The 18,693-nt window shown below is 37.5% G+C and overlaps 1 protein-coding gene across 1 annotated transcript in view; it reads right to left on the reverse strand.

The window, feature by feature from the left end:
- The window catches only part of LOC306885119 (CUB and sushi domain-containing protein 2-like), a gene marked incomplete at its 3' end in the record, with an annotated part of 288,472 nt that overhangs the window by 30,895 nt on the left and 238,884 nt on the right, over positions 1 to 18,693 (reverse strand). The window contains 8 exon segments of the mRNA XM_079441463.1: positions 6,244 to 6,357; positions 8,955 to 9,035; positions 9,839 to 9,984; positions 10,964 to 11,141; positions 14,226 to 14,414; positions 15,574 to 15,783; positions 16,094 to 16,210; positions 17,961 to 18,030. Of these exon segments, the coding sequence (XP_079297589.1) occupies positions 6,244 to 6,357; positions 8,955 to 9,035; positions 9,839 to 9,984; positions 10,964 to 11,141; positions 14,226 to 14,414; positions 15,574 to 15,783; positions 16,094 to 16,210; positions 17,961 to 18,030 (1,105 nt within the window).

Consider the following 18,693-nt stretch of genomic DNA (forward strand, 5'->3'; position numbering starts at 1 on the left):
ATAAATTAATACTACTCTATTGTTCAAAAGTTTGAGGTCATTAACATTTTTTATGTTTTTGAAAGAAGTCTCACAAATGCTGCTTTTATTTGATCAAAAATACAATAAAAACAATAATACTGTGAAATATTACAATTTAAAGTAACTGCTTTCTACGAATATATTTTAAACCTAATTTATTGCTGTGATGGCAAAGCTGAATTTTCTTAATGTTACATCGTCCTTCAGAAATCATTCTAGTATACTGTTTTGGTGCTCACAAAATTTTTCTTATTATTATGAATGTTAAAAAAGGTTGTGCTGCTTTTATGGAAACAGTGATACATTTTCAGGATTATTTTCAAAAGAACAGCATTTTTTTAAATGTAAGTCAGTCACTGTTCATCAATTTAATGCTCATAAATAAACACATACATTACTCACCCCAAACATTTGAACGTCTGAAAAGCATGTCATCACTGCAAAATGCAACACCTGGGTTAAAAGCAGACTAAAACATTGCAAAATAGCTGATATGCAGCACAGATATATTGTGCTAAAGCAGAATCTCTGCTGGCTGATTCATTTCTACCATCACGCCGCCCAGCCCTAATTCCATTCTGCCCCAACAAAATAGGGGAGAGCATGACCCTCTAGACAGCATCTCAGACAAAATCCTCATCATCCCAGGCCTTTCACTATGGCGGCAAACGGAAATTAACTCACTCAGGTCGCCCTTATCCCCTAATCCACTTTGAAATGGACTGTCAAAGGCTGAATGTAAACAACAGTTTTGGTGGCAGATTCTGACAGAAGAGGAGAAGGCATGTCAAAACTGCTCCACTAACAATGGCAGTTGAAGATTATCTACTGTACAAGACGGGCTGGCATCTAAAAAGGGATTTTCAACTTAAAATGTCACCCTTTGTGACAATGAATTGCAAATATGTCCCCCATAGAAATATACATTCAGAAAATGGCAACATACAGCATTAATTTCATATCAAAGAAAGGGATAAATGTCACAGGCTTGTTTTCTGTTCACCACAGACAGTTTTCACGTAATTGATCATTTGTTAAGCTCCGCCCACTTGGTTACTGTTGCTAGCTGAGGATGAATATCCAATAAGAACTAGGTCTCTTCAAACACTGCAATCAATATGAATCAATACGTATAATAACTACCATTCTGTTGGTAGTATGAAGTTAAAACTTTCTTGACAATGTTTTGCGTGTTTATTTCATACATGGTTTCACCCACAGAATGAACTTCAAGATTTCTTTAAATATTTGAAAAAATACCCTTTTTATTGTTTTATTAATAACATATTTTTGGATCATTTATGTAAAATTGTGTTTAAAACAATTCAAACATACAAATTCTTGTCTGATAAGATGAAGCAGTTGCGAAGGTAGATTATTAGCCAGAAACATTTGTAAAGCCCGGCTCACACTGTGCGATTTTGGCCACGATTTGGTCGTCTGAGACAAATTGTGAAAATCCTAAAAGATTCCTATAATCCTAGGCTAAAATCGGTTGTCTAGATCGCTGGTTTGACATGTTCACCGACAGCCGATTAATGGCCGTTGCGATCAATTTTTTCCTCCGATTAAATTCTGGCAGTGTCAGAAGATTTCAGACACTTTCCTGCAGTGTGACATCTCCTACGACGACCGTCAAACCAAGAACCAATAGGAGCACTGAACTTGATGATGCAATTAGCGCGACAACTTCAAACTTCAACTTCGTTATTTGTAAAAACAATATATGTATAAAGTAAAGTTTACTTAAAGTTTATTTATTAAGGGGCAGGATGTTTAAACTCGAATAACAAAATTACCTCAAGTTCGCTCTGTAGAACTGGAAGTCCATAAAGTCCTCTTTTGCCCAGCCATGACTTGCTCCACACACGTCGTCTTTTTCGTTTTTTTTTTTTAACATCAAGGCATGTAATTAATAAAACTAACGCTACACGTTGCTGTTGTTTGCTAGCTACCATTATAGCGAGAGAACGTGGGTCACATATTGATGACGTAAAACTCCGAACAAGTCTTCTTGAGTACGTCCGTTTTTGTCACGTCTTGACTGGCGTACAGTCTGACATTAAGACAACTGAGATCCTACAGTCTGACATGGGGATCATGTTCGTACAGTGTGACAAGCAGCAATCGCAAAAGACTATTAAAAATCGCACAGTGTGAGCCCGGCTTAAGGGTCAGTTAAGGACTATTTTGTCCAATTACATGTCTAGTCACTAGTGGACCTTATAATTAATAGGGAGATATCAAATCACTGAGAATAACTTGAATGAGTAATGTTTTGAAACATCTGAAGCTGAAAACATAAACATACACACATTTATTAGATAAGCACTGGCTGTCTGATAATGAGAAAGAGCAGGGTTTCAAAATGAATAAGAGATGTGGAGATATTTTCACCATTTGTTAGAATTCAGAAGATGAAAGTCGCAGAAGATAAAGCAATTTTAATAGATTTATGTGTATGTGTGTTCATGCAAGTTTTCATATGCATTCAGTGACATATCTAATACATATCTATGAAAAATATAGCATATATAATACATAAACATTAACATTTAATATAAATTCACAGAATTATGAATAAGAGGACAATATTGCAAACAATTCTAAATTATTGAATAATATGAAAGAAAACAGCACTTAAATGCCATCAGGAGAAAACATGCTTTGGGATTTTAATGTCACCATGGTGACAGAAGGGTGGGATAACAAAATCAACAAGCATGTGTGCATGACATTCTGTGCTTCACTGATAAAAAGCATATTTTATTTAGGTATAAACACAAAGTCTGGAGAGTGTGTATGCTTACAGAAAAGTAGTTACGTGTGAGGTTCTCCTACCCTTAATTTGCATAATCGCATGTGATGCACTCTCAGCATTCACAGATCTATTTTCTCTCTCCGAGCAAGAGAGATACAAAAAAACAAGAAAAAGAGGGGGACACTGAGAGAACAAGGGAAGACAAAGCAATGCAGCATAAGTGTTTTTAGACTGCCTTTATGATTGGCTTTGGCTAGACAGCTTGAACCAGGGTTATCATAAGCAGGAAACATATATAACAAATCAGGAAAGAGAAAAACAACAACAACAGCAAAAAAAAAAAAAAACACTATTAAGCATCTTCTGCTCATCAAACACTTGTCACTTGATCACAGGGTTAGTTTTGAAGAGACTGGCACAAGGCCATCATGTTTATGTGTATGTCTGCAGAAGAAACAGGAAGTTCTGGATGGGATTTCTTGCATTAGAGGAAGGTTGAAAAAAGTAAGGAGAGATATTTGATGGAAAGCAAGACATGGTATGATGTATTCAACAAGAGGATGTGACAGATCAGATGTCAGGTAGAGGTAGAGGGAGAGAGAGAGATAGAGAGAGAGAGAGAGAGAGCGAGAGATGGGGAGAAGCTGTGATTTAATAGCTGGGTGCACCTGCAGCCTGGATATCCTCTGCATCTCAATGAGCTTTGCGTTCCCTCTACCCATCACTGTCCTTCCTCTCTACTCTTTCAATCCCTCAGTTTTTCTCTCCGTATGCTTGCTCACACTTTCACTTGTTCCTCAGAATCACAGAAAATAAATCTGTCCTAAAATCAACATGATCAATCTTCATTATATTAGGCCAATAATTGCCATTAAATGTAATTATGCACAAGCCGTTTTTACTCTTAATCTACGAGAACATATTTAATGTAGTTTTTAGTTTGTTTTGAAGATGAAAGCATATCAAAGCCTGCCCATGTTGGCATTTGAACAAATTGGCTAGATCCTACCACATGAAAGGAATTCATCAAAATACCGTATAGTTTGATTGAATGCCTAGCCTTTGACGTCAACAACAGGAAAGACTTTGAAAGGTTAAAAATATTTTGTCCTTGCTTTTGCCCCTTTATGGTACAGTGTAGCCATATGGCAACATTTAATTTTCTTTTACTTTCTAAAACAAATGGCATTGTTGGAATTAAAAGGGCAGATTTTGAAGAACACAAATAATAAGCTGTTTTTTAAACCCACATGACATTTGATTTCCTCAATACTGCCAAGTGCTCTATTAAAACACATTTCTTTTACATTTCTCATACAACTGGATTTTAAATGCATCTTTGATTAGATAATTAGATGTTGTTTACAGATCAACTTTGTCTAATATAATTTTACAGGAATTATGAACGTTGCCATATGGTAATTCCGTACCCTCAATTATGATGTCTGTTATTATGTCTTCTGAAAAATGTAAACTATTTTCAATAAGTGAGGAAAGAGAAGATGAAGATGAAAACAATATTGAAAAATAAGTGATAGAGGATCTAAGTTTGTAGTGTATTCAAATCTGGTTTGATTTTCAGTTGTGGTGCAGTTGCCATATTTCCCAAGGTAGTTCCCCTGTTTTCTCTCAAAAAACCTTTTAATTTTGTTACTGGACCTATTTTATGAAAATATTATGAAAAAACATTTTTTATAAAAACAACAACAACAACATTGTAAATATAACCCATTCAACAATATGTACTATGTAAAGCGCATTTGTTTTGGTAACTAAACTTTAAGCAAGTAAATGGCCATATTGTGTTATTCAAGTTTTTCATTGTCTTCCCTGTTGACCCTATCAGAACAGATCTGATTCTCTCAACAAATGACTGATATAAAGTATAAGATCACTTTCTTCCTCCTCCTGCCTCTCATTCCACCAGTCCCTCAGTCTTTCCTGTATCTTTCCCTCTGTGGTGTTTGACGAGGCAGGCATACTTAATGTGACTGACATCCAGAGGCAGCACCCTCACCAAATGGAGCGGGTGTCAGCTGGCTATGTTGGCCCTCAGTATAAGGGGCTTTTCATATAGCCGAAGCAATTAACTGTCGACATCTAATGAATGTTAGGATGAATTACAAAGCTTCAGAGAGAGCACTCCACCATGAAGGTTGAGGAGGTACATGTTTGGGCCTGCTATACTATATATATATATATATATATATATTTTTTTTTTATCTAATGTGTCCTCCCAAACCTCAGCCTCTATCTGACATATGCTTAAGCAGGAAATGATAAAGCTTGTCTATTTTTGTTTCTTCTTTTTCTACAGGCCTTAATCAATTTCCGCCAAACAGCTGTACTGCGGCCAACAAATGTCTTCAAGTTAACAAACAGCCAAATTGCTTTTTATTTACATCATAGATGAGGCCAAACACAGACACCACATATATATAAGACACCACACTGTAAAAGTGGGATTCATAATGCTATTTAAACTGGGAAATAAACAGTTTTAACCATTTTGGTTTATATACTGTGTTGATTACATCCTTTCTAATGGCAAAAAGCTTTTTCAATTAGAGAAATGCCAATTAGAAACATTTTCATTAATGGTCTCACACTTTTGAACTTTACCGTATACATACCGGGACATTCAAAAGAGGCCTTTTAGTCAGATCTACTGTACGCCATGAAGGCTAGTACAGAGAGCTCAGAGAGATAATTCTTCTACGCTGAGAGCAGAGAGACAAACATAATGAGCAGGAACTGAGGGAGTTTATGGGAAATGCCATATCAAATCACATAAAAGCAGCTGGAGGAAAGGTAGATGAGCGTTTAGCATACTCATGGGGTTTGCTTGACAGGCTCTGAGGTATTTCATCCCACCTCTAGGCCAATAGCAATAATGAAGCTTCATATAGCACAGAACCAACTATCATGATCAATAGACCCATCATGCATTACAACACAGTGGGTGTATATTTTATAGTATATAAACCTTTTGTAAAATGCAGAGAGGGGAAGTCACAAAGAATGTTTTAAAATGCTTATGGTTAGTGAATACAATGCCCATATTCACATCGAAGTACTACTGTATGGTGCAACTGTTTAGTGAATTCACCCCAGTGAGTAGTTTAACCAAAAATTAAATTAAAATTACTTCTTTTTTTACAAAAATGGATATAATGGAGCCTATATGGACATCGCTGGACTCCACTGATTTCTATTGTATAGATAAAAACAGTTTAAATGCATGAAGAAGAAAGGATGATGTTTCCTGATAGCTAAAGCTGGTTTAGCTTTGTTAGGTGGTGGTTTGGCTGGCATAATCATGTAAAACCCAATCAGATTGGTCTTTATCATTAACCTTGTTGACCGAGAATCTTAGTGGTTAAGCTATAGATAAAGACCATACTGTAGACCACAAACACTGTCAAGAGATCTTCTGCAAGTCAAAAAACCTTGTAGCTTACTATCACATGAAGGTGGAGGTCCTTCAAACTCGAGATGAGTCCCCAGGCGACAAGTCTGAATGCTGTTCCCATTCAGATGATATCCTGGGAGACATCTGTACCGCACAATATCACCTATGGAAAGAGAAGGCATGAAAAAATGAAATATTCATCATTGTTTTATCAATCGTCTTTCAGATGCACGTCATACTTCAGAAATATTATGGAAAACATGGGATTTCTGAGGAGCTCGGAACAACAAGAGTGACATCTGGCTGTTCCTGCTGTTGCCTCACTCATGACTTGGAGAAGGCCATGTCCCCTCACTGTCTCACTTAATAGCTGACAGTGATGATAAAAGAAAAAAAGGGAAAAGGAAAGAGGCGAAGGGAGACTCGACGTACTGGCGCTGCATTGCAGTGTAATTAAGGAAGCGCCACACAGCATGGTTTACATTCATAACACCCATCGGCTGTTACCTGAGGGCCGCTTACATCTCAGAAGCAAATCTCCCTGTTGCTACACAAACACTCAGACACTCTGTGACTCACCTGTTTTATAATACAGCATTTAACTCCGCTGATATAATGGAACACAAAGCTAGAACAGAAAAAAGAGGCTTTGCATGCTTTGAAAGTACACATATAGGAATGTGTTTGTGGCTGTGAGAGCATGCGTTCATGGCCATCCGGACACAGCAGCCTTTGTTAAATCACTGAATTAAGCGAATTAATTGGATGTGGTGGATAATAAGTGATCAAAACAGTGATTCAGTGCAGGTTAGTGCCAAAGACCATGACTGCTTTAACCCCGACGGAGGCTCTACAAACACGCTCCATTCCAGAGAGATCAAACAACCCTGCACCGACCCGTAACTACTCATTTAGAACAATTAATATCAATGGACACATTTTTTCCCCATGGCAGAAAAGTAGTGCATTGATTTAACGATGGATTTCAGAGGCGACAGAGGCTGGTGAGTCATCATTAGAGGACCAGTGAGGTCAGGATTGCATTATTATTTGTTAGTGTTTTCTGTGGGCACTCAATTGAAGGTGAAACCAACAGCTTCAATAAACTATACAAAAGATTTAGGGGGAACAAAAGTTCAAAAATAATAAATAATGATGATAAAATGTATTATGTATTATATTATTTAATGATGATAAAATAATATAAAGTATTAGTAGCTGTGTTGTTGTTGCTGTAGGTACAATGATGTAGTTACGACTAAACTAATATCACTAAACAAACATCTGAGTCTAAAAAAATCCTACACTTCTTCAAGCTCTGCTTTTCAAGATTCAAGATTCAAGATTTTTTTATTTGTCACATACACAATTCTACAGAGTATAACCAGCAGTGAAATGTAGGTCAGGTCCGCTCCAAGGACAGTGCAATTATATAGAATACAAATATTAAGAAAAAGAAAAGTAGAAAAAAATAAAAGAATAAAATAAAATAAAAGATAAAAAAATATAAATATAAATGTGCAGGTCAGTATGTTGTTGACATAAATAGTAATATAACAGGAATGTGCAAAAGAATGTGCAAAAAAGTTGTACAGGGTATTTAAATAGCAGCAATATGAGGTAGAAAAGATTTTTAGATTCTTAGTGAAAAATCAGTGTGTGTCCTTTGCACAAAAATCAACAATCAACTTTCAAGTACACAGTACATCATTTCCTGTGATTGTGATTATTATTTAAGTGGCACAAACTACATTTATGCTGCCTATGCACATTAAAAAAGTCTTTGTAAACACTGTAAAAAAAAAAAAGAAAAAAAAGAAGTTGAGCCAACTTAAAATTTTAAGGCAACCAGCTTCAGCAGATTTTTGACTTCTCTCAACTTATTTTTGTAGGAGATTCTCAACATTTTGTTGTATAAACTTAAGACAAAAAGGTGAGAAAACTCAAAAATCCGATGAAGCTGGTTGCCTTAAAATTTTAAGTTGGCTCAACTTTTTTTTTTTTTTTTTTTTTTTACAGTGAAAGCACTTCATATACAGTAGGTATATATGCCAAGCATCTGAAATATTTTCATCCAGAGCACCATGTGGTAAATCGTGTGAAATATTAACTGCTTTAAGCCACAAATAAGTACATTTATGATTTTATGAGAGCTGGAGTTTCACACAGAGATTGGATAGCATAGAATGTGCTAAGAAAAACAGCGGAATAATAACAAAACAAAAAAATTAAGCAAAACTCAAGCTTAAAAGAATGTTTGGGGGGAGGTACATTTTTCAAATCACCTGCTATAGGAATGTGTCACAACAATTTTAAATACAATACAAAAATGTATACTTAATATATAATATAGCTTGTGTCTGGTTTCCCCCCATTTTTGTGTTTGCACAAAATGTAAACTCCACCATGCACAACACAACATCAGCCTCTGTTTTGAATTCTGGCAATGAGTCAGCATATCAGCACGGCCCTATGGGACTGGTAGCCCTGGCATCTGAGCGGTTTTCTCTCCTCAAAGTGAGTTCTCGAGGGGTGTTAGGGGTGGGGTGTGTGTGTGTGTGTGTGTGTGTGTGTGGCTGGCTCTGCTATTCTGGGAACATTATTAATGAGAGCCACTCAAGCCTGAAAATGAACTGGCAGACTGCGTCTCTGCTCAAAATGTTCCACTTATACTGGGCCAGGCCGAGTCCACCAACACAAACGCACATAAGCAGACATACAAATCAGATTGTAAATGATGTAAAATCAACTCAGACTCACCTATCTTAAATTCTTTACTGGCCATCAGAATTTCAGCATTAGGAATTATGGGAGGTGGCAAACAAAACTGAAGTCTATAGGCTAGAAGAAAGAAAGACAAAGGCAAAGAGAAAAGAGTCAGACATGTCATATTGCACTGTTGTATTCATTAAGGTAAAGAACAGTTCTACATGACACAAAGTGGAATTACTGGGACAGAGTTCATGGGTTTAATGGTTGCAAGGTTTGACTGAATAACTAATAGCTATTCCCATTAGCCCTTTGCTTGCAAAGGCAGTCACTACACCAACTACATTTAGCTCCAAAGATAATTTTTCTACATTGAACTACATGTATTGTACAAGTGTTAATGTATTCTGACATTTTTCTTATTTTATTTTTCATAATTTAATAATTATATTATAGTAGACATTTGACCAGTTCTCATATTTGTAGGGCTCTTAAGTGTGGGATGTCTGTTGTGGCGTCAGTGTTGTCTTACTCTGACTCCATTGGATTGAAGAAGAAAAAAAAAACATTTTGGTTTAAAGTATCCACGCAGTGTCCAAATTTTCATGGTCTTGGTCTTGTCATGAACTCAGGGACTGGAGATCGAGTCTGGTCTGGAGTACTACAACACTGCAGATACATTTCATTGTCTAATTCATTCAGACCCTCTTCATGTCTCTGTCTTGACTTGCGCTTGACCCACTTTTGGTTTCAGTCTTCAATCTGACTCAACCAACTCAGGTCTTGGCCTGGATTTGGACTCAAATGAGCTGGTCTCAACTACAACTCTGCAATGCTTGTTCAGTCACAAATATCCACGAAGTCCTGCCTCATTCAAGAAACTGCTATTTAGATGTATGAGAATGCTAATGGTAGCTTTGACTTGGACTAGTTACCTTGGTAGTTGATCTTGAACAGTCCACCTTTCTCAGAATTGCTTCGGAAACGTATTAAAACCTGATTAGATGTGCTACTTGGTGGGTTGTTGGGATCTCCCTCTGTAAATACTCCAAGTTTGTGAGCTGTTTCCTGTGGTCCGTCCCTGTTTAAGATTCAATATAAATAAATATATTTAAAAATATAAATATACAATATATACAATTCTACGTATAAAACCCATTAACATTGCATACTCAGTGCTACAGGAGAACACCACATGCCTTCTTGCCTAAAAATGTACAGCCAGATAAGTCAGATCCCACACATATTGATCACCCGGCAGATTTGAGAGGCGTTTCTCTGCATATTGATTACTTTACTGATTTCAGAGATGATTCTAGCCATACTGATTACCTCTCTGATTTCAAAGACTCTTCTCACACTCTCTTAGGGAGTGTGCTGCGTTCTCTCGAGCTCAGGTCAGACTCAGCCTCTCTGTCAAGATGTTATAAAACCGAAGTCACCATCTACAAGGGCATCACCCTAGAGGGCTTACCTCAATCTTTACAGCCCTCTAATGGGGAGGGAACAACTTGGCGCCAACCTAATCCCAGTTTTAACTATGACCTTTCAGCTTCAAAACCATCTGTTTGTGGCCGCCTGAGCTTGTGCTACAGATTACTTCATGTCCTGTGCATTCAGAAAAGCATCTGATTGGCTAAAGGGAGTGCTGGCTCACTGAAGTGAGGCCAAGCTGTCTTGATGGAGCTTTTCTTGGCTGTTCTGGTTATACTGTACCTCTAGGTTGACTTGAAGTGCATGTAAGAGTAGGGAAAGATCAATGCTTCCTCAGTTAATCCAAACAGAAATTTGCAGTCCCAAGAGAAGCAATGAATTTCAAGAAGATATGTGCTTAAATTGCAACTTTTGGCCTAACATGTTTAAGGGTGAACCTGAGACAGAGTTCAAAGTCCTTCCTGTATATACAGGCCTCGAGCGGCTCAATGCCGAGGCTCATTAATTAATCACCAGTTTGAGCGTGCTATAAATGTTCCCTACCCAAAAAGAGAGTGACTGAGAGAGAAAGAGATGCTGACAAGGTGCAGAAGGATAACCGCAATATAGGAAGCTTGACAACTCACCAGACTGTGATGAAATCTTGGGGGCCATGGACTTGTAAGAGAGTGAAATTAAGACGGATGCCCAGGCCGCGTGCCACCGTAATCAGCCAGCTGCAGTCCGCAGAAGTGGGGTAATCCTCTGGGTATCCGGGGGAGAAGATAGTGCCATTGTCTGATGTAATGTTACCTCCGCAGGGCACTAGAAGGCAAAAATGAACACAAATAAATGGAAAAACTTTTTGTAGCAAGCAAAGATGAAAGAAACACCATCATGGAAAGCAGCCTTGCTCAGAAATTTATTACAGCATGCAGGGGGATGGTGGAAAAAGCAGGAACCAGAATAGGGGCAGGGCGACATGGGTGAAAATCCCCGCTGGGATCTAAAACACCACTCAGTCTTTCCCACTAGTTCACTTTCCTTGTCCGACTCATCATATAAATCCCTCTTGGAGCAGTGCTTTGCATTTATATAGATGTGTCCATGTTTCCAATGATTCAAATGAGCCCCAGACATATGAAATCAAATCCCTTCCTGTCCCTGCTGATCCCATGCTGCTGCTGCCCCAAGTTGGAGGGGAAATAATCAATGCGATTCGGCTGGCAAAATAAAGCTAGGCCCACAACTTGTACGGACACGTAAGAACTGTCATAATACACTCTCGCTCTGACTGTACCCTCAGCAGTTTCTTGCACCGTCAAGGTCTTACCGTCCACCCCCCCCCCCCCCCCCCCTCCCCACTCGTTCCCGCCCTCTCAATCCTTCATGCACTCTTTCCTCCTTCTTCATTTCCTCTCGTCTTCGATGGAATGCTGAGAGGGGCGCCTATGTTAATCCCTTGTGCATGAGCTCTTTCTCGCCACCTTACTTGCTAAATTAAGTATCGATCACAGCATTGATAAAAAAAAAAAACAAAAAAAAACATGCCACGCTATCAAGCAGAAATGCATGGTGATGCTATTGATTGGGCAAAAAAGTTTGGCGGTGAGGTGGGATGGGAGGATGTGGGGTTGTGGTGAATTAAAAAAGAAGAAAGAGCCATAGATGGAAGACAGGCCAAGTAGGCTGATATGGACAGGTGGGGCAGAGGAAGAGAAAATCGATTAGCTTTCTACTGCCTGGGAGAGGAAATCTATGTACATGACACCCTGGGCATGAACTACTGGTGGCAGCATGTGTAGGTGATAGCAAGGGCAGTAGGGGTGTGAAGTACTTATCATTTTAAAATGTAAATAAAATGTATATTATACTTCTATTAGCAGCTATAATTCTATAAGTAAGAATTTGTACTTTACTTGAGTTCCTGATGCATGTAATGCAATTTAAAACAACCAATAAAATGAATTTCAGTGTAAAATGTAATTAGCCACAACTATTATAATTTGTGGTTCTAAAGAGACATCTCATCAGTCACCACAACATTAAGTCTTTGACCTAAAGCAATCCACTGTTAGAGCAGCTTTTTACGATTGGTAAAGATGGACAAACTTGACTTGAGTGTGCACATGGTCAACGATCAGGTTATAAGCAATTCAATTCAAACGTCAAATGAATACAGTACCAGTCAAAAGTTTTTGAACAGTAATATTTTTGTTTTGTTTTTAAAGCTGTGATTCTGTGAACAGTAACACAATGTTAGTGCAACTAAGCAAATGAGAATGCAACATGCCCACATATGCTGAAAACCTTTCTCTGTAAGAGAAAGTTGATTTATGCAATGTTAAGACTAAAGCTTGCCCACATGAAAGATGTTTCTAACATATGAAATGTTATTTGCAATGCAGAAATAATTTATATCATGATTATATCACAATTGTGTAACAACATCCTGCAAAAGGGACTGCAGATGCAAATTAGCTTTATAGCTAACTCAGTGCAAAAAAAAAAGCAGAAGAACATTCTTTAAAAAAAAACTGTTTAAAACCTTTTGACTGTTTGTGTATAGACTTGGCAGAATATAGCCTTTAAACTTATTATGGTATGGGTTTATTATATGAATACAATGATACAATTCTAAATAATCAGGATATTTTTACAGTATTAAAAAGCTATTATAAAAGCTAGATGTGCCTTTACAACCCATTTAATTTACCAGTTAAGCGTCCACTAAAGCTGAAGAATATTGTTCTGAGGTACATAAATATTACAGGAGGAGACATTCAAGCACCTGAGATTGTCTAAATGAAGAAAAGGAAAAAAAAAAAAAGAAAGAAATGCTTAACAAAAGAGTCGCAACTTTCATCTTTTGGTCTTGACAGTGTGCATATTACACAGCATGGGAGTGTAGTGCGTCATATCTATTTTTCCTTTTTCACTCTGTCACACCAGAGCTCTCGATTACTTCAATTTCAATTACACACAGTGCAAGAGTGTTTTAACAAGGCCCAGGTTGATACTAAGATTTTCTTTGTGTGGAATATTATAACACAAAGTGGATGAATAATGTATGTTTCTATTTGCGGGTTCACCTGTGCAGCGATGCTGGGCCAAGCACTGGCGCCTGAATGAGGCGACGAGGCTGCAAATGCTATGTCAGCCCCTTGAGTACCTCCCTGGAGCGTCTTTATTCTCACACGAGCATTCAGCATCCCCTGTGCATGTTACCTCGTGACCCACTGCATAATTAACTCTTGAATCAACAGAAAAATGAGCATGAGAATGTGGGTCAAGGATGAACTCGATTCATTTCCCATCATCCCCTTGGAGGAGGTGTTAGAAAGAAGCCACTGAGTCAGTAGGGATGGTTAACAGTGAAGAATCTGCATTTATGTGCAGTTACCCTCCTTGACCACACATCCAATGCAGGAGTGACGATGGGGAGAACAAAGCTATTAATTAAATATACATAACACCGTATTTGCTAGTAGTTAAGTTAATCATGTATATATAGACTATTTCATGTTACTTTTTGCTAATTGTGAAGCTTGACAGCTGCTGTTCACCATTCACTTGCATTGTAAAATAAAAAAAGAGCAGCATGAACATGCCATGAAACCTCTCCTTTTGTGTTCTACAGGAAAAAGAAAGTTATACAGGTTTGGAACGACGTGATTAAATGATGTCAGAGTTTTCATTTTGGGGTGAACATCAACTTTAAAACTTACATCTATTTTCAATTAATGAAATTTGTCACATTCAAATGTGTAATGACATTGACAATGTATGGGTTATTAAATCTGCCTCATAAAACCAGGTTAATTACTATATAAAAACTGTCCTCTCAGAATACAAATAAGCATACCAGATGTTTACTGATGTGGGGGAGGAAACAAGAGGGGGTTGTACCTTCACAGCGAGGAAAAGGATGATCCCAGTTGCGCGTAGTGCCATGTTGACAGGTAAGAATGGAGTGTCCCATCAGCTGATATCCTGGATAGCACTCAAAGGAGATGGACTGACCCACATTATAACCAGCCCCAACCACCACACCATTGTGAAAGGGTTCAGGATCAGGACACTCTTGAAGTTCGTAGGCTGGAAAAGACAGACATATTGATACACGAAAGACAAGGGAAAGGGTATGATTATTTTTGAACCTGCTAGAAGAAAGCCAGGCCCAAGTGCATCTGTTGTGACATGATGAGTGCATCTTTTGTGACACCTCAAAGAAATCAACTTTCATCAAAAAAAGATTGCTCTGAGCTCCAAGTACAAATCTAAACCTAGATTCTGTGAATTTTACATGTAAACCATATGCATGGAATCAACTGATTGCTGTACAACAACGAAGGACTGGGATTTGATTTAAAGCAAATGCAATCAAAGCTCCAGCAAATAAAAATGCTGTCACTTTTTTTTCTCAGATATGCAGGTCTGAAATTCATGGCAATGCAACCAAGTGATCAATGTTCACTGCAAGCAGTGAAAGCACCAAACATATTAACATCACCGCATTCTGTCTCTGGGTCAAGATGTTTTTCTTGAGTTTCATCATTTTTTTTCCCTGTCTATTTTTCTCCATTACGTCTTTCAAGTCATTCTGAAGAAAGTTTTGAAATAAACAAAAATTCATATGCGTTTCTTTTCCTTAGTTCTAGAGCCATTATCAAAAGTTTTTTTTTTTTTTTTTTTTCAAATCTCAGACACAAAAGGAAATACGCTGAAGCTTTGAGACTGACTGACCATTACTAAAGAAATTGATTTCTGTAGATCAGAGCATCTTTGGTAGCAAGGGTGTACTGCCGGATATAATGCTTGATTTATATGCTAATATACACATAATTATGTAAATACAGGTTTCAGTCATTTCAATACTGCAAACTGTCATTGCATTATAGTGTAAATTCTGATAGCTTTCATGGATCCATCCTAGAAAAGGCCATTTCTATGACACAATTTTAAATTCACTCATTGGACTCATATTCTACTTTGGATTCTGGCATCAGCAGCATTTTATACCTGATGGATTTTATGCACAGCTTCACAGAGAATGGCTTATTACCGTGTTTACTCGTTATCTTGACTGATGGTCTTGGCAAGGTATTGAAAATGACATTCAAATTGAGGTTCCTGAGAAAATAAATGTGCAAAGGCGGAACTGCAAAAACAATGCTAACTACAACAATATGTGGAGGTTGTTTTTTTTCCCCCTTCAGTAAAATGGTTAAACTAGGTATTTTTTTAGTTCCCTTACCCTGATAATCAAATCTGAAGCCAGGTTTATTCTGAGAGTGGTCGCTATGAAAATATATAGTAGTCTCATGGGAAGTGGTTAGAAGAGATGGTGGTATGTCCTGCCCACTGAATCTGCCAATCACTGTGCTGGTGTCAAAAGGCCCATTCCTAATTTCCAGGAAATCATGGTTGGCCTCAGTGGAAAAGTTCAAGAACTGCACATGAGCCCCTGTTTGGATGATAAAACAGGATGTTAACAGGAATTAACAATTTAGCATCTTTAGCTTAAATCACGCTAAAATGGTGTTCTTCAGGCTTGTCCAGCTAATGTGCATGTATGATCTATGCTAAAAACAAAATATTAAAAATGTGATTGGTTTTAATAACTAAAAGGTAGGAATTTGATTACTTTTAGCTGCAAAACCTGGTAATATACCAGTTAAATATCATGGTTAGCATTACCAGTTTTATCCAGTCATCTTAAACTGCATCTTACTGGCATACACCAGTAAACTCTTTTCATTCTGCTGTGTCCTCACCGTAACCGACTGGCAAGTAAATCCTCCAGGTGCAGTCACTGTTGCTAGGGTAGTTTCCTGGGAAACCAGGGCTGAGGATGGTGCCTTCCATCTCCTCTCTGATTCCCCCACACTGAGCTGAAAAGAAAAATGGCGAGGACATTGTTGGAAACATTCATTTGTAGAAAACACATGCTGTGGTATAAACCTGCTGAGCTCAAGGTTCAAGTACTTCTAAATACCAATAAAAACAGCGGACAGCTGTCAGGCTATCATTAGAGAATAATATGAGGTGACTAACAGGCTATTTCCACTCCTTTTGATTGGTGGGAATATATGTATATATTTATGGCAGATGACTGAAAGTGAAAATTGCTGTCACTGACCTGCAAATGAACTTGTCTTTTTTGGGTGAGCCAGCATGGCTTTTATAGTTGCTAAATAGGCTATATAAGTGGGATCCAAAAGTCTAAGAGCACACCGAAAATCTGGGACACAAAATCTAATTTATATGCAATATGTAATATGAGATATACAGTACATCACCTGGATTTATATTTATATATACACATATTTGTTTGCGTATTTGTAACACACACTCGCGCGTGCGTGTGTGTGTGTGTGTGTGTGTGTCTTGTAATGTAATCTGTGCTTCCATTGAAAGCAGAAAAAAATATGAAAGCCTAAGATTCTTTTAATTTAACTCAGATTTTACTTTAAATTTCAATGTAACTCAAATAAATGTAAATGAAAATAATAACATTTAATTTTAAAATAAAATAAAACAAAACTAGGAAAGAGGATGTAAATATGCAATGTTCTGTGATATCTACAGCAAGTCGATTGACGTTTCACATTGTTTAGCAATGCCATCTACCTTGTGCAGTGACCCTAAAAGCTTTGTGCTGAATAAAGAAATGTAACACATTAGCTCTTCTATTCACATCATAGGGAAAACAAGTCTTTCATTTATTAAAAAGGCCAATTCACTTCCCAAAGCTATCAAAGGCCACTCAAGCACCTTTGTAGCCTTCAATCTCTTCATATCAGTGAAAATGCATGCTCTATCCCCTACTCCTCTAGAGGCTTTGAGTCTAAACTACTGATTGATTCAAATATCACTCTGATTAAAGCCCTGGCTTTGGATTCAAAGAGACTCTATGGATATGATGAGAAGCCTTACAAAGCTTCAGATCCTGAATGGAATCTATATAGAATTGAGGGGTTAAAAATGTGCTCTGTGCTGTGTTTGAAAAAGCAGCAGGAATCTGGAAACTGCTGATGACCGCCCAAGCCATGAATCATCTCAAGAGCCTCGCCAATCACAGCAGGAGATAGAACTAATAAGGACCTAATAGGACACTATTACGTTTTTCTCAAGAAACATGTGAAGCTATTATCTTGATCATGTGAAGACTCTTCATCCCTGCTCTTTTCACTGCATTAGATAAATTAACAAACCAAATGGCACTTTTAAAGAAAGATGGCACAAGCGCACTTGTCAGATGGGATCCTGTTCATAGTTAAATTAAATGAACTAAACATGTGGTTGCTCTGCTTGGACATCTGAGAGAACTTGAGAAGACCTGACCTCATACATCTAGCACAAATCAGCATGGGACCAGCTAGATAAAGGCAATGACTGCAAACATTGCTCAGATAGTTCTGTGAAACACTGTAGCATCATTTATTTGATCATTTGTTACCTAATGCAGTGAAATTCGTACATTTTTAAATGAGTACTTTTTGGGTCCGCTATACACACGGACACAAGTACCCGTGTAGTTCTTTACCATTCGGGACTCTGTGGTAGATCTGAAGTCATAAATCTGCAGAAGCCAGGATTTAGAAAAGAAATAAATGAATAAAAGATGACAGAAGTTATTACCGATGCAGAGAGGAGGCGGATAGTTCCAGCGGCGCACAGGCCCTGGCATGCAAGATATATGGGAGACTCCCTGCAAAGATAAAAAATAAAAAATAAGAAATATTTTGTTGTTTTTCAGTCTTTACTTCATTCATTAAGTATTCACTCTGACCATAATTCTTTTCCCCTAAGGTTTTTGGCTTTCTTAAGCCAAGTTCTGAAGCCCATCGACCTTTCTTGTTTTAAGTCTGCACCTAGTCTATCCTACTACTATCGCAGATGCAAACTAATTTCAAACAGTCTTGAAATAGCTGTCAGGTTTGCACACTGTTCCGAGCAGCAGCGACCAACAAGCAGTGCGAGGTAGTTAATGATTATACAGTATATAAAATACTTAATTATATTGTGATTACATTTCATTTTAAAATACTTTTAATCAGACTACAGTTACTTTTCTTATTCATTACACAATTACTTAATATGCACAAAATGGAAGTACATTTTTCATAAATGATTCTCCCTATACCCCCCACCCCCAGTTCACACAGTTCAGTCACTAGTCAGGTACCTATAATTACACAGGAAATTGAAAGGCAACATAGCATAAAATAAGTAAAATATTTCAGCTTTTTTTCAGGTCAAAAGTAATCTAAAAGTAGTCAGATTTCATTACCTAAAATGTGCAATGTAACAGATTACGTAACTAACAAAAAATTTCATCATGTAATTTATTTTCAGTAATAGACTGCTATTT

The sequence above is a fragment of the Barbus barbus genome (genome assembly GCF_936440315.1).
Source record: "Barbus barbus genome assembly, chromosome: 19".
Taxonomy (NCBI): domain Eukaryota; kingdom Metazoa; phylum Chordata; class Actinopteri; order Cypriniformes; family Cyprinidae; genus Barbus; species Barbus barbus.